Here is a 16,664-nt window from a genome sequence, read left to right on the forward strand (position 1 = left end):
GTAGCAGGAAGCAATCACAGGCTGATGGAGGAGCTGGCAGACCCTTCACGGGTCAGTGTGTGCAGTAATGACTCCATCACTGATTCCATCAGCATCACACACAGGAATTCCCTGTCAGGCCACATCACAGGATTGAGCTCGCATATCCCGTGTTCTCTTTCAAAAGACACACTGAGACATAATCTTTGACTAACCTATCTCCTCTGTGCTCAAGCACACACACTTTCTTAAGTGCAGAAAACTTTGCATCTCATTTATTTCAAGCTGAGCAAGAATAGGACTCATTTACGTCAGTAGAAGTATTCAGCTGTTGAATGTTAGTGATTTCCATTTACTTGGAAAGAATACAGCAATGATGTAACATTTCTTAATTGAGTTTGTACCCAAACCCCACTATTATCTTGGCAAACATGATTTTGTCTTTAAAATAAGCTGCATGGAATGGCCTTTAAAACCTAAACTCACTTAATTATATTCTTCTGATTTGATTATTTCGTAGTTTTTTAAGTAGCTGTTCAGTCGAGATATTTTTTTTCTGATTGGAAACTTTCACTTTTCATGATAATAAAAAAGTACAAAACACTATAAACAATAATGCTAATTGTGTAATAAATGTAAAACATTTTTTTAGTTGCTCAAAGACTGTTGATTTGTTAATACACAGTAGATATTCTCATCACTTAATGCAAACTCATGTTTTATTTTTCCATTAACTGTTCATTAATCCATAATACATCAAGTCTGATTTATGTAGGTTGCAATTTAACAGTTGTTAGTATTATGATAATCACTATTTATAAAAAAAAAAAATCCATTTCAAAATATTTAATTTTTTAACTCAGTTTTAATTTGGGAAGGGATAACAGGATTGAAGAAATAAACAAATTAAAGTAACAAAGCTGCATTAATGTTCAGATGACATCCATGTGAACTGTCTGTCAGTATTCTCAGGTCTCCTCTAGTGTGCTGCTTCTTGGACAGTGACCAATGAACTCATCCCAGCTCTTCCTGCATGTCCGCACAATCCACTCGTGTTCTTGGTCATCTACAAGGGCAGATAATACATATTTCACTCATTCTGATAAGAAAAAAAATGCTTTCTAGATGCATAATAAAAGCATGAAGTCTGCATGCGCACATGCTACTTGTAAATGAAATAGCCTACGTGGTATTTTTTCTTTCTTTCTGATTGTTTGGTCAAAAATCGAGCTCCAAAAGCCTTGTGTCAAACTCATTCATATGCGGTTAAAGGCAATTTACATTTTCTACGTGCAGGATTAAGACAACAATTATGAAAATTCGCTCTCAGCAGCCTACTTCACGCGACAATCAATCGCTCCCTTTTTTCATTCCCTTCCCAGAGATGATTCCACAACCAAAAACAGTGGATAATATACTGCTTTTTTAAATGGTTAAAACTGAAAGGAGTTGTTAATTGCGGAGCGCGAGGTAGTTCTGCTGCTGGTGCTGAATGTGAGCGCGCAGCTGCACGCACTTGAGCGCTCACCCCCATGAACGTGGCGAACTGGGCCCATTGTTGAGAACAGGTCTTAAGCTCTCCTCTGATTGTCGATAATTGCACGCGATGGTCCTAAACGGCCTCTCCACGCGCCTCCCGCCACTTCTACCTGGTTCCCGCGCGCAGCAATTGAGACTTTTCCAGCACGCGACCGGTCCATTCTGCGACAGCTGCATGCTAACGTCTCACTTCATTCACTCGCTCCCACCTCACGCTCTCCACATGGAGGTCACACTCGAGAGGAACATTTCATCACTATTTTAAACCAATTAATACCTCCGTGGACGCTTCAACCAATGGCTGATGGACAGGGTCGGTCTACAATTACATTTCGGTAAATGCGCCGAGTTCTCGCGGTTATATTTGCACGAAATTAGCACCTCAGTCCTTATTGTTTGCCTGGCATTCATACACTTGCTAAATTCATAGGCTAATACAATCCCATTTCAGAGCAGACGTGTCACTCACATCAAATCTACTGCAAATAAATTCTCCTCCGTATCAGTTGTCGAGGGCTTACTTTTGACATGAGATTTACATGACAATAGTGCTTCAAATTGAACTGCATTAACAGGTAGTGTAGTGTATAGACGTCAAGCTTATAAAAGCAAAGTGATTATAATATAGGCTACCGGACCTTACATCAGTGTGAATAGTTGAAAACAAGCAGAACGAAATGTATTTAGGCCTAAATATTGTTCCTGCTGGAAAATGTGTTATCTTTAAACAAGCCACAAGTCGCTCTCTTGCAAACAAAGAAAAAAATCAGTAGCCTATATAGGCATTTGTTTAGGTTCCCGCGGTAATGAAAAAATACCAGGAAATTTTACAATTGTTTTTCTTTTTCATGTAGGCTTTTGTTCTATAAAATATTTTGGAGAAGCCTCTTTGAGTGCAATCTCTATAAAATGATTAAAAAACTAAAAAAGCCCAGTGACCACAAATGACTGGAATAGTCATTCATTCATAGGTCATTCACAATTGCACATTCATTGTGGGAACACTGTTTAAAGAACTGTCTAAGCCCTCATACTTCCTAAAACTTTGCTGAAATTCATCTCCTTGAATTTCCGTAACCCATATAACCATCTATTTGTTTTCATTACTAATGTTTAGTTTCTTTTTCTTGGCTTTTTAAATTCTGATTTCCCTCCTTATTAATTTGTTCCCATTTTGCCCTTGTCTTCCTTGTTTATGTGGTAGTATAAATTATTTTTTATTATAAATAGGAAAGTACAATCATTTGGCTTTTTTTACTTTCCCAACATTTGCTTTTTTTTTAAATTTATTTTAGCTACAAAATGCCTGTATTTTCTGCAAAAGACAAAATGACAGTTTCCTGGTACACTTTATTCGAGCCTCCTTTCCACACGTTCACGTTAAGCCCTCATTCAGGTGGTCTAATGAATATGACACATTCCACGATCAAAGCCCAGGAGTCAGAAAGGAAGCAGTAATGGAACCTTGTTTGGAGGTGTTTATCTTAATCCCTAAAATATAATCAAAAGGAAAATTGTTTCCTTCCAAACAGAGCCGCACTTTTCATTAATGGATTTAGGATCACTTGAGATTATTCCAAGGCTCGAGGAGCTGTGTATTCCAACCAGGTGGATGATCATCTCCTGACAAGGTTTGGTGTGTTACCTAAAAAAAGGTGACTATGGGCTCAGGCCTTGGCTGCTTTCATTGGTGGTGGGATTTTTAAATGTGAACCTCAAACAATTATCATAGCAGGAAAACACTGCATTCATATGGCTGTAAAGCTTCTGGCTCAAGTGAAGTTTTGTCTTACCTAGGAACAGACGCTAAAGACAAAAGACAATAGTAGTATTGTTTAAAGAGCATTATCACAATCAAATCCCCAAATATTTTAGAGCAACATATTGTTATCATGGGGGATATGATAACAAAATGAAAAAAAATGCCTGGCAGACGATAAGCAGCTAAAAAACCCCATACACTGAACAAGGCATCTGAGTCATATCTAGAGACAAGAATATTATTGAAATTGATTGAACATTGATGATTCCAAAATATCATCCTTATAGCAACCCCCTGGCAACCAGCCAGGGTGTAGTTCTGCATTGACAATTACCACTCAGAAAACTACAAGTCACTTTTAGTACTATATGCCAAGTTTATTTTTATAGTACTAAAAAGAAATTTGTAGTTTTCTACAAGATTGGTGATAGCCTAGGTGGTAAAATATGTTTTAATATATTAGTGTGTCTTGACAGATCAATTAAATTGAATTACTTTAAATGGAGTGTATCAACCCCCTTGCTCATTTACCCCCAGTGTTATTAAACCTGGTTGTAAACAGGATTTCCAGCCCCAACGTAAACCAAACGCCTGGATCTACTGCCTGCTTGGCTTCAGGTTTACTGCAACCTAGAAACCCTATAGTCCCTAAAGCCTCTAATCCTGCTACCTCTGCTATGCAATGCTTACAAGCGTTCTGTGTAATGACAGGGGCTTTAGTGACACCCCCGCTCATGTTTCAAAGCTTTACAGTCAGAAAGGAAACGGAGGAACCATCCCATGTTCTTACAGCATTCTTTCAGGCAAACCTTATCCTCCAAGAATCTTATAGAGGAGACAAGTAGGTGTTTATGGACTTATTTGAGTATTGTAATTAAAACTATTTTTACATTTTCCGAAGAAAACATGAGTTGTGCTTGCCTGTGCAAAAGATGCCACCGTGATTCAAGGGTGTTCTGGGTGGTTGCTAGTTGGTTACTTTCTGGTTCAAGTCAAAAGAGCTCACTTACCAAGTCTCTGTGGTGTTCTGATCCCTATGGTTCAGGTCCCATCTTTATGCATATGAAAACTAGGCCTTTACGGCCTGTTCACACAAAGGACGATAACTATAACAATAAAAATATAGTTCTAAAAAATTTTCTCAATATTAAAGAATAGCATAATAAAGAATCATGATAAGGGCATAGAGAAACGATATCGTTGGAATCACGTTTAGAACGATTTTATCCAGCTGATGAACCATAAAAAACATTGACAGCCAATCAGAATGCACCCTGCTGTGACGAGCTCGAGCATTTAAAGTGACAGACAAGTACATGCTTAGAATAAACAGAGCGATATCGTCCACTGGTGTGGACTCTAATATATTGTAGTTATCTTTATAGTTATCGTTCTTGGTGTGAATGGGCCTTAAGTCAGATAACTTTAGGTTGGAATACTCTACACAACAAAAAAAACAAACAACTAAATTTTAAAACACAAGGCATCATACACTTGCCAACTTTTAAAATAATTATATAGAAAAACTGGACATCATACACTAAACGACTGAGGATCACACACTACCAGACTTTCAAGTCATTCCTAACACAACAAACTCATGCAGAAACGTGCCACGCAGACAGGAGATTCATGACTATAACAACAAACATGGATGACCAATAGTGACACTTTGTTCTGAGTTCTTGGCCTAGCCAAGTGCATTTGGATGCAGCCTTAGTTTGGTAGACACAGTAAGTATGGTCTGGACAGATTTGTGGTGTAAGTTGAGGCAGTTAGAAGTCAGTGTAAAAGGTGCATCATGTATTACGATGTATGTTCTGAAATTGGCTTAAAATTTCAAATATGTTTGATATCCTCAGACTGGAGGGAGTCTGAAGCAAAAAATAAATTGGAGTGTGTTCCCATCATACACTACGCAATTTTCTGTAAATACTCTGGCAGCCCAAAATCTTCAGACTGGCTCTAGCTTTTGGAAACTAGGATTGACTCGCCCTGACTGCAAATCAGGGCAAAAATATGGGCAAAAGTCAAGAAGTATATTCCGTATTTAGAAAAGTAATAGCACACCTCTCCTCAACAAGCTGCAAGATTTGAGGTATAATTCGAAGTGGTTAAACGAAAATGTTGAATACTTGGGGTTAGAGGTTTAAAGGGTTAGTTCACCCAAAAATGAAAATGAAGTCATTAATTACTCACCCCCATGCTGTACCAACCCCGTAAGACCTTCGTTCATCTTCGGAACACAAATGAAGATATTCACTTGCACTCGCGCATGCGTCGTGGAAATCTCTTGAACTCTCGTCTCGGGCCCACAAGGAAGAAAAGGAATAGTCGAATAAAGTCGTTATTTTTGTTTATTTTCCCCGCACAAAAAGTAGTCTCGTCGCTTGATAAACTTATAGTTGAGCAACTGTAGTCACATGGAATATTTAAACATTTTCTTCAATGACTTTCTGGGCCGTCAAGTTTCATTCCCTTAGGCAGCCTATGTAGCAGTGATCCACCTCTCAGATTTAATCAAACATATCTTCATTTGTGTTCCGAAGATGAACGAAGGCCTTACGGGGTTGGTACAGCATGGGGGTGAGTAATTAATGACTTCATTTTCATTTTTGGGTGAACTAACCCTTTAAAGTAAAAGAGAAAATACCACTAACTTTAAGTTACTGTTATTTTTTTAAAAGACAAGCATATGGCTAAAACTTTGCTTGGAGTATACAGTTACTGTGCTTTAGTGTGCTTGGATTGAAGACAAAGGAGAAGCTGGTCAACTTGGTCAGAACAGGACATATGGAGGGGACTCAGTCTGCCTTGTGCCCATCTCAAGGGGCAGTCCTACATGATACGCCAACTACCACTGCTTGCAAATGACTTCAAATGACCAGTGTTGAGATTCTTCAGGTCTTCCTCTCATTTGGTTTTCTCGTGCTCTCCAGCCAGCTTCAGAGTTGGCCTGGAGCCTGGGCATTTCCGCAGGCCTTCCTGTCCAGCCTGGGCTGCTCCTGTCTAGGATTGCCACACGCTATCATGCCTGCCTCCTGGATCCTACTGTTACTCTGCCCCACAGCTGTAGTTGGACTTGTCCCTCTTTCCTCTCCTCCCAAAAACATCCTCCCGCAGGGAATCTGGTTCCTCTGCATTTGCCTCTTCAGCATCTGCGCACTCTGTGATCCTCCATCCTGGAGGGAAGCTACTGGCAATAAATTCTGTCTTCACACCCATTTTGACAAATGTACAGTCACCTCCAAGTGATAAAAATAAATCTATAGGATGCACAATATTCCATATTATGAAACGATCTAACATAAGAGATGGAGTTGATTTAAAAGGCCAGATTTACATTTGAGTGGGAATAATCTCTCCATCCCTGCTCCATGAGACTTATATAATATACACACATGTATAAAGCTGCTTGTCCAGGATCGGTTTTCTCCGTAATAATAGCATATTGGTGAAAAAGATTTGGTGTTTGTGCTCTTGAGAGTATCAGAGGTTTCTGTTTACAGCGTATTTTGCAGCCTTGAGCAATATAGAGAATTTCAAACATATCTGTTGATTTCTTGAACGCAATGGCCAATCAGACACTCGCAAATCCTATAAGGTAACTTATAACAAACAGAGTGTAGACACTATGGGCCAGATTTACTACAGGATTACAAAAAACTACTGTCAGGATTTACTAAAGACACGCAGTGAAAAATTTGCGCTGAAAAGGTTTGGACAGGGTTATTTTTGTGGCTGACCTTCATGCATTTTTTAGGAGTTTCCCTTTCAGACGCATAATTTATGGGAGGAGAGTATTTAAATGAATCATGCAAGGTGATTTACTAAAGTTTGCAGTCGTCAATTTACTGGTGTTTGTGCCGTTAAAGCCCAAAAAAGCAAGCCTTAAACCAGATGCTAACAGGTAGATTGCGTTGGTCATTATGGAAATGATCTGGCTGCATCTGTGTTATTTAATTTGTAGTAGATAGTTAGTAGATCATGCACAGAACTTTCCACTCCCATCTGTGTTTTTTTGGAATCGCGCTCTCATGCTAATTTGCACTGTTTAAATCTGCCTAAATATGGCCCCAAGTGTGCTACATAAAAGATTCACTGTGCAGTCAGCTTCATTGATTACTGTGGAACTTTATGAGATTGCGATGAGTTGAGTTGACAGCTTTATATAGACTACTGTTGTGACAACATTTCAAGACCACCCACCAATATCGCACTACACCAAAAAGCTTATTTGTCCCATTTTAGCTGATGTCCCACTTTTGCTGACTTCACCCTGTAATCCATTCAGAGTTTGAATTAAACTTTTGTTTTGCTGCATTAGGTAAGGCAATGGTTATTTATTATTCAAATATGTTGCCATGCCAAATCACGCATACAGTTTGCTTGCTTTTCTGTTCAAATTATAGTGGTTTGCAAACATAGCCGCTTTAATAACAAAAAATTATCTTAAGCATTTATACTGGGATGAGTAGATTGTTCCTAGGCAACACGTAACTTCAAACTTTCATGACATTCTATTTAAATGTGTTTTTAAGGAGGAAGCACATCTAGTCTTACCCTGGAGTTGGTTCACTCTCCACCTATGGATAGAATCTCACCTATGGAAACTATCCCTTTAAAGGGGTGGTAAAGTATGACTTCACTTTTCTAACTTTAGCTAGTGTGACATGTTGCTGTTTGAGCATAAACAACATCTCTAAAGTTACAATGCTCAAAGTTCAAAGCAAAGGGAGATATTTGCTTTTAAAGAAAAGGACTACAAAAAACGGCTGGTAGGGACTACACGACATTCCTCCCGGGTTTAGTGACATCAGCAACCCTAAAATGTACATAAACCCCGCCCCCGGGAACACGCAGTCCATGTTGAGAAGAGGAAAAGTTGTTGTATAAGAGTGTATTTGTGAGTCAGCTCAAACTTTAGCATCCTTCTTTTCACATGCAATAAAAAGTCACTCTGTGTGCATCTCACAACAGTTCCTATACGAGCGATTTATAGATTAACATGACAGAATATCCTAATTGAAGATAGTTAACTCCACATCAGCAACATAAATTCATCAACTAACCATTCAGAGACGTCCTGTTGCATTCTAAATGTTGTCACTTCTTCTTGAGTCTCTCCATCTTTGTCTGACTCCGTTTTAACATTAAAGGGATAGTTCACCCAAAAATGAAAATTCTGTCAGTATTTACTCACCCTCATGTTGTTCCAACAAGACCTTCGTTCATCTTTGGAACACGAATTAAGATATTTTTGATGAAATCTGAGAGCTGGATCACTCCTCCATACTAGTCCATAGGCTTCTTCAGGGATTGAACTTGCCAGCCTCGAAAAGTTATGTGGCTCAATCTTGTTTATCAAGCGACGAGAATACTTTTTGTGTGCAAAAACTAAATAAAAAATAACTTTATTTCAACTATTCATTTCCTTCTCTATGGGCCTCTAGTCAGTTAACTTAGTGTAAAAGCGTAGAGCAAGCGGCAACCTCCCTGTCTCTCTCTTGAAACCAACACGGAAGTGAATTAAACTGCAATTCATCGCCTGGCCGCTTGAGGCTGGCAGCAAAAGTGAGTCAAATCTGTATCTCCCCCATGTTAAAATGCCCAACTTTACCGCGGAAATAAATATGTTTACAGCCTGGTGTCTTAAGTTGTCTTGGTCTATACAGGTAATTTTGCCCTTCATGACAACTGTGAGGGGGGTGAATTTTTTTTAGAACTCATCCATTTAAATTATATTAAGCCTTAAAATGCTGCATAATCAAGGGCGTGGCCACTTGAGTGACAGGTGGATTGCCGCTTCTGTTAGCCATCATAGCTGATTCCAGCTGCTGAACTTGTCATCTCTGCCGTGTTTGTACTATTTCGGGATTATTTCATACAGTTTATTACGCGCCGCCCACCCTTGCCCACGCCGTTGGATTCCGCCGTTGTCGAGTGTCGAGAGAACAACCAGCGCTGTTCTTCAGTTGTTTTTCTTTGTGAACTTGCACTCATGGATGTCTGACAATATCGTTTCTTTTTGGAGTTCAGATTTAAAAACGTCTAAGATATAGAGGCCACACTCGTTCTGCTGTACCGTTGATCTTACGGAGCATATAGACTATAATATGCTTATTTAACTTTTTAGTGTTCAATAAAAAGTACCGTCAGATTAAATCCTGCAGGTGTCAGTGCTTTCTCTTCGTCCCTTAAATGAGCACGGATTTCTAGTGCATTACTTGAACTTCTTAGGTAATATCTATCAGAATTTAAAATGGAATGAATAAAGCTCTCTACGAACTTGACGTGCGATGCCACGCTGACTGACATGTATGCGCATGAATCACTGTCACACACACACTCAGAGCAAATATTGTAAGTTACTGCATGAGAATAATAATGCATTACAATACACATAACGTTAGTCTCATGGTTAGTTATGTCTTTTAACTATTATAGTATTTCAAAGGGCAAAAACATGAACTTTAACTATTGACTTTAGGTCTACTTCAAGTCAGCTGTCACTTTAGCGCGAGGTCAGTAGCACATTAGCTCCTTTGCCTGAGCAAACTCGATCACGTCGAGCTAGGCGGGCGTAGTTTCAGCATCCAGGCACCTAAACTCCACCCACGTCCCGCCTTTTTGCCCATTTTCGTTTATCCGGGAGTAACGCACTGTGACACGCTTCCAAGATGGTGACGAGCGACTCCGCCCACTTTAGGCTTCAAAAACGCTCTTCAGAAACCTACGGGTGACGTCATGGACACTACGTCCATATTTTTTTACAGTCTATGGCGTAGAGCTACGTCACACGTAGGCTCACTATTGGCCGATGCTGGTCATGTGGGAGATGCGTGTGACGTACAACAACAGAAGCGTACGATGTTAAACTAGTGAACTGACTCGAGGCCCACAGAGAAGGTAATGAATAGTTGAAAAAAAGTCGTTATTTTAGTTTTTTTTGTGCACAAAAAGTATTCTCGTCGTTTGATAAACTTAAGATTGAGCCACTGTAGTCACTTGACTATTTTAACGATGTCTTTAATAACTTTTCGGGGCCTGCAAGTTCAATCCCTGAAGAAGCCTATGGATGAGTGATCCAGCTCTCAGATTTCATCAAAAATATCTTAATTCGTGTTCCGAAGATGAACGAAGGTCTTACAGGGTTGGAACAACATGAGGGTGAGTAAATACTGACAGAATTTTCATTTTTGGGTCAACTATCCCTTTAAAGGCAGAACAGTTTCTGTCATTTTAGTGTGTCTGCATGAGGTAATCGCTCTGCTAACACACAAGAGCTCTTGAAACCCCGCCCTCTGCAGCAGCTCATTTGCATTTAAAGGACCAGGTACAAAACGGTGCGTTTTTGCAAACCCTCAAAATGTGACAACTTTAACATGCTATAGAAAAATATCTGTGGGGTATTTTGTGCTAAAACTTCACACACACACGGGGGCATCAGGGATTTATTTTACATCTTGTGAAAATGCCATTTTACCACCCCTTTAAAGACTGAGCTAAAGTTGCTAGGTCGAACAACTGGTAACTGACTTACATGATATATCCACTTTATTGTAAGTGGCTTTGGTCAGAATGCTTCTACTTAGAAAATGAATGTAAATGCAAATGAAATCTGTGATGTGGACTCATGTAGAAGTGGGTGGGCTTTGGCTCTGGGAGTCATAACTAGGATGTGGTTTAATGTGACAGGTCTGCGCTCTTGTGTAAGTCTTGGTCTCTGATGTTTGCTCTCACTTTCCAGCCGCATGTGGTAAGGATGTAATCCCAGAGGCCTGGAAATTATCTGATCTGAAGACTGAACATATACCACACTGGCGCAGAAGTGACAGTGTGTTTTCAAATCCTGAATAGAGGCATGGAGTGACTGACACATGGAAATGTATATTAATATCTGGGAACACAAATAACTATCCAATATGAACACATAAATATATCAACAAAAAAAATTGTCCACACCACAACTATAATTATAATGGTAATCATTGGAATCACTTTCAGATTTTTTTTTTCAGCTGTTGAATTATAAAAACATAGACAGCCAATCAGAATCCATCCTGCTTTAAAGAACTCAAGCATTTAAAGCGCCAGATAACAAAACTCAAGTGAGCGCTTAGAATAAACGAATGATATGATCCGCTGGTGTGGACGCTAATACAGATATCCTTATAGTTATCTTTTTAGTTAACATTCTTGGTGTGAATGGGCCTTAACACTTTGTAAATGATGGGTGTTACAATTCCAACAGAAAGTGCTTTTTGGGGAGTTCTGTAGCTGAAAAATATGCGTGGGCTGATGGCGACACAAAAGGGAGAAAGAAACATCTGCTAAAGACTAATTTTGTTTACGCAACCATGTTGCTACTATTCTTTTACCACACACAGATTCTGTTTCCTAACAATATCAATAAACAGCTTCCAATTAACTTGTAGAAGAAAATCTATGCGTGTTTCTCCAAAGTAACTCTTCTGACATCTGTTTAGGATGTGTCTGTCTTCCTATGTTATAGTAACTGTAGGCTAGATGTATGAAATAGACATGCAAGCTCACAATCAGACTGTGACGAAAGGTGGGGCTGCAGATCGTATTCCATGTATTTGCTCAAGACAGTGTTTACCAAATTATGCATCTCACAATACTGGAAAACACAGCTGCCAAATAATTCCCAAGCAACGTTCTAAATACAGATACCTGGATATGAACTAGGAAAAAAATTGTGTAGCAGCCAAAGATGTAAGTCTAACATATGTGTAGACCAGTAAATAAAAAATACAAGAACATCTCCTATGCAAACAGATATTGTTCTAGTTGTCACTTTTTTTTTTTTCTTATTTCTTCAATAAAAATAACCGAATATGGAAAATGGTATATTAATACTGCAGATGAACCCAAGTAAACTAGCAAATGTAACTATGCATGGATCTTAAGTTGTCCTTTAAAGAGACACATGATATGCTAATTAGGCTAAAAACTGGATCCTTCAGGGTTATGTTAATGCACATTAACAAACATGACAAACATGATAAACATGGTTCAGGTTTTATGTGCACATCACAAAAGAAATTGCACAAGCAAATATACCATCTAAGGTTACATTTATTGAATGTAATTCCACCATTTGGTAATGATGGTAATAATCATATTTTCACAATAAATAAAGAATAATGTATCATGCACCTGCAAAAACAAATGACAAAATCTACACTGCGGTTTATTTTTTAATGTTTCTGAAAGAAGTCTCACCAACTCACCAACACTGCATTTCTTTAAAGTCCCTCTGTAGTCAATTATTGTATCCCTTAAAACTCATCTTTGATCAACAAAATGATCATGCAATTGAGCCCCGCCTCCACTCACTCACACCAGCTCAGAGATCCACTCGTTGTTGATCACATGTTGACCTGATTGGTTACTAGGTAGTTTGTGATGTCAAAAACACCAGCGATTTCAAACCGTGTTTTTGAGACTGTCGTTGGTTCACTGCAGTATTATGGAGAAAATACTCTGCAATGGTGTTGACTTATGAATTTGCACATGGTTTGTCTTAAAGCATATTAAAAACAGCACATCTACATATAAACAACATTAAAAGCCGGATTTTCACCACAGGGGGACTTCAATAAAAAATAGTAAAAACTAATATACAATTTAAAATAACTGTTTTCTATTTTAATATATTTTAAAATGTTATTTATTCTTGTGATGTCAAAGCTGATGATTTTGATTGATTGATTGACTGATTGATTAACATTTCTTATTATTATAAATGTTGAAAACAGTTTAATATTTTTGCTTAATATTTTTGTGGAAACCATACTTTTTTCAGAATTCTTTGAAGAATAGAAAGATTAAAAAACACATTTATTTGAAAAGGAAATATTCAGTCAAAAGTGGAAAACCTTTTTCTGTGTAGAGTTATAATAAAAATAAAAAATACTGGCCTCTTTAAATAGCTTCAGTGTTAAATAATTTATTTTTTAAAAATTACTTTAAAAAAAAGAGGGATAGACTGTTTTAAATTATAAGTAGCGTGTAGCTTCCGCAACGCCTGTACAAACATATACATACATTCAATAAAATAATTCAGGTAACACAGGGATTATTATTTTCACAACCTTGTCTAATCAATGACACAGCTTGGGGGATTCTGGCCTCCTATCTATAAGGCTGACATAATGAATTCACCTCAAATCCGAGATCCCACGTCGGGCACTGGAAAATGTGTTTTACATTTTCCTTGAAAACAATTCAAATGACTACAGAACTGAGGCATGTCTGGCTAAGAGAAAAGACCTACAGATGAGTTATTTTACAATCTCATCGCTCAATCTTCAACCCTAGACTATCTACATGCATTTAGCTAATCCATTTATGCCACTCGAATGCTTGTGGTCTTATGTGTTCCAGGTGGAAGGACCAAAAGCAAATGTTTACTACTTCAGATCATGGACTGAGAACTATATTGAGATTTTGTGGATTTCATGGAACACGGTGTAGGAAATTGTGAATGACACACACACTCACAGACTAAAACTTGCAATGGCACTTTCTCTTACCTGCGTTCCTGAGAAAATTGCCATCATAGTCTTTGACGACCCTGGTGTTTGGATCATAAAAGCCATCGCCGCTGTCATAGCAACCATCAGGGATGAGCCGCGGGGGGTCCCGATCAGTTAACTGGGATTCTCCTATTCAAAGACATGGTGAGACTTGATTTCTTTCTTATATTTTTAGACAATCATGCTGCTTGTCTATAAATGATCCCACACAATAATTCCAGTAATGTCAGACCATACCTGCTGGTTTGAGCCCATTACACCTCTCAGAGTAGAACCGCCTGTCTGTGCCCTCACAGTAATCCCAGTCAGTCTCTTTATACTCCAGGCCATCAGAAAATGTGTATTTTCCCTATATATGTAACAAAAACATGTAGTCCATATAAAGTATTTGGACACTCAATAAATACTTCAAAATGCCCTTGCATTAAATACAAAATATCCAAGCAAGAGTAATGTGTTTTCAGATGCACTCAAATTAGATAACCAAAGAAGTAGTTTATCACATTAAATATCAACATGATCCATTTTAATGTTAAAGGCAGGGTAAACAAATTTTTGTTTTGTTATGCTGGTTGAAAGTCGTGATAGCGATCACTCAGTTAAGTGGTCTAAATGTATTTATATGTTTTATATGTCTGTTGAAGGCGTCGGACCATAAAATATCTGTCCAATCATTGCATTCGGCCAATACGATGTCCTACCTGCCTGTCAACATATGTATTTCCATACCTCCACGCACCTGCTCGCACAAACATCACACGTCATCAGCGCGTTTCATGCCATGCAGACTTAAGCCCTACTCGGACTGGATTAGTTTAACATGGAAAGGTGGGGTATAAGTCATTATTACAAGAGCTTCTCAGTGATTTTAGTCCCGTCCGAATGTGCCATCTCAGTAATCATTACGGACAATGTCAGTAAATATTATGCCGACTTTTACCTTCTGTAAAAAGGTCCGGAAAAATGACTTCAGGTAATACTAGACCTGCTGTAAATATGTACCTAAATATTCTGTCATTTTCTGTTTAAAAGTATGGAGGCGCTTGAAAAACCATTCAGTTGCATTCTAGGCGGTGGGACAAGTCTGTGGCAAAACTCAAATGTTTTCCACAAACCTTTACGATCAAAAAGAAGGTCGAAAGCACTTGTTAGAGGCACGAAACTTTTTGAGTAAAGGAAGTGCCTATTACCAACATAATCCAATCTGAATTTAATTAATACATTGTTCGATCGGACCTAACTAACTGTAGGTTATACTGCGTTTACGCAATAACTACTGTAATTTGGAAGAGATGGAAACCCGTGACATTATACTCTGAGCAGTTTGTGACCTGAATTTATCAATTTTCAATTACACTACTATCAACAACACTATCAACGCCGAAATGAATCTGCAGCAGTCAGGTGATACATGTCAGTTGAAGTTGTTTATGTTCATTGTCATTGTAATGTTATTTGCTTTGAGACATGAGGTAGTTTAAAGCCGTCTCCCGTGACGGTTATGTTTGCTCCCTGCTGTGTACGTTCATGTGTTTTGAAGGAGGCGTGGCTTTGGAGACGCTCTGAAGGGGGAGCGGGATGTTATGCTTTCAAAGCTAGCTCGCTATTGCTAGCCTCTCCGAAAATTACCTACCCTACCTTTAACAACCAGAATTTATCACAACACTCTTCTTCTGCATTCTAATTAGAATAACTAATATCTATATATTATCATTGTAAAGTGTGCTTCTGCTATCTTTCTTTAAAATATTTGCCACATGCTGTATCTGATATTTTGTTAAATATAAAATATGTGGCTTGTTGGCATACTTATATAATTAACACTAGGAGTAGAGAAAGACCTGTTTGGATATTCCTTTCTCCCAAGTTCCCTCATATTTGCTTCCATTGGAGAAATGCAGCTCTCCTTTTCCATGGAACATGCCGTCTTTCATCTCTCCGACATATCTAGTGTGAGTGGGGATTGTGTACTCGCCCATCCCCTCCATCCTTTTAATAAAGACAACACGATGAGAGGAAATGAGATGGCTTGCCTCACTTATTACCTATCAAAATTATTGTATCTTTATTCTCAAGTGTACTGCTAAATTAGCACAAGCATATTGCAAAAAGGGAAATCATTCCATTATTATTTTTGCTACTAGAAAAAAAGAAGTCATTTTTTAAATTTGGTGACAAAATATCCATTGACTTTTCAGTCATGAATTTAAAATATTCAGGAAGCCCCCATACATTTATTAAATCATATGGAATAGTTTCACTTTATATTGTTTTATACATTTAAAATATTTTAATATAACAGGTGCCTGAAAAAAACTGGTCTACCATTTATGACATTTACAGTTATTTATTTATTAATGACTTTGTTTTATTAACGTGACATAATGTCTTTGTGACTTAAAGACTTTCTTCATGAACATATAGCCTAATCAGAAACTGGACACATCAATCATAAGCATAAAGTATGACATAATACAAGTATATGGCTTTCACATAGCCTAAAATTAGATTAAATTTGGTCGTTCATATAAATGTCGTCAAATTCAATATATTTACCTGCCATTTTTGTAATCTCCATCATAACTGCTGCCCATGAACTCCATGTTGATACTGTTTCCATGGAAACACAACCTAGGCTCTACTTGTAATGGTAAAAACATTCCTCTGGGACATATGTAACTGTCCTGCATAAATAAAGTGATAGAATAAACAATATTGAATCATCTCAGAATAAGAAAAAGGTTTTGAAATCTGCTGAAAAGTAGTGGCATAACTTTGCGTTAACGAGCCAAGATGGCTCTGCCGCGTCCCAGTTTCCA

At 38.1% G+C, this 16,664-nt stretch overlaps 2 protein-coding genes across 4 annotated transcripts in view; both read right to left on the bottom strand.

Moving 5' to 3' along the window:
- anxa3b (annexin A3b) overlaps positions 1 to 16,664 on the bottom strand; it is a 275,725-nt gene that overhangs the window by 75,435 nt on the left and 183,626 nt on the right. The gene's annotated exons all lie outside the window — the stretch shown is intronic.
- Positions 681 to 16,642, bottom strand: morn5 (MORN repeat containing 5). 2 transcript variants are annotated; one of them, XM_077243100.1, is made up of 6 exons: positions 16,620 to 16,642; positions 16,402 to 16,529; positions 15,687 to 15,834; positions 14,083 to 14,194; positions 13,843 to 13,974; positions 681 to 1,045 (listed from the first exon to the last, which is right to left on the bottom strand). In XM_077243100.1, the coding sequence occupies exons 2-6, from the start codon at positions 16,503 to 16,505 to the stop codon at positions 948 to 950; spliced, it is 594 nt and encodes a 197-aa protein (XP_077099215.1). In that variant the 5' UTR covers positions 16,506 to 16,529; positions 16,620 to 16,642; the 3' UTR covers positions 681 to 947. The 2 variants fall into 2 exon arrangements, with proteins under 2 accessions (XP_077099215.1, XP_077099214.1); XM_077243099.1 differs by lacking the exon at positions 16,620 to 16,642 and having other exon boundaries at positions 16,402 to 16,606.

This window comes from Siphateles boraxobius, unplaced genomic scaffold (genome assembly GCF_051911475.1).
Source record: "Siphateles boraxobius isolate OS27281-9 unplaced genomic scaffold, OSU_SipBor_1 25, whole genome shotgun sequence".
NCBI classification, from domain to species: domain Eukaryota; kingdom Metazoa; phylum Chordata; class Actinopteri; order Cypriniformes; family Leuciscidae; genus Siphateles; species Siphateles boraxobius.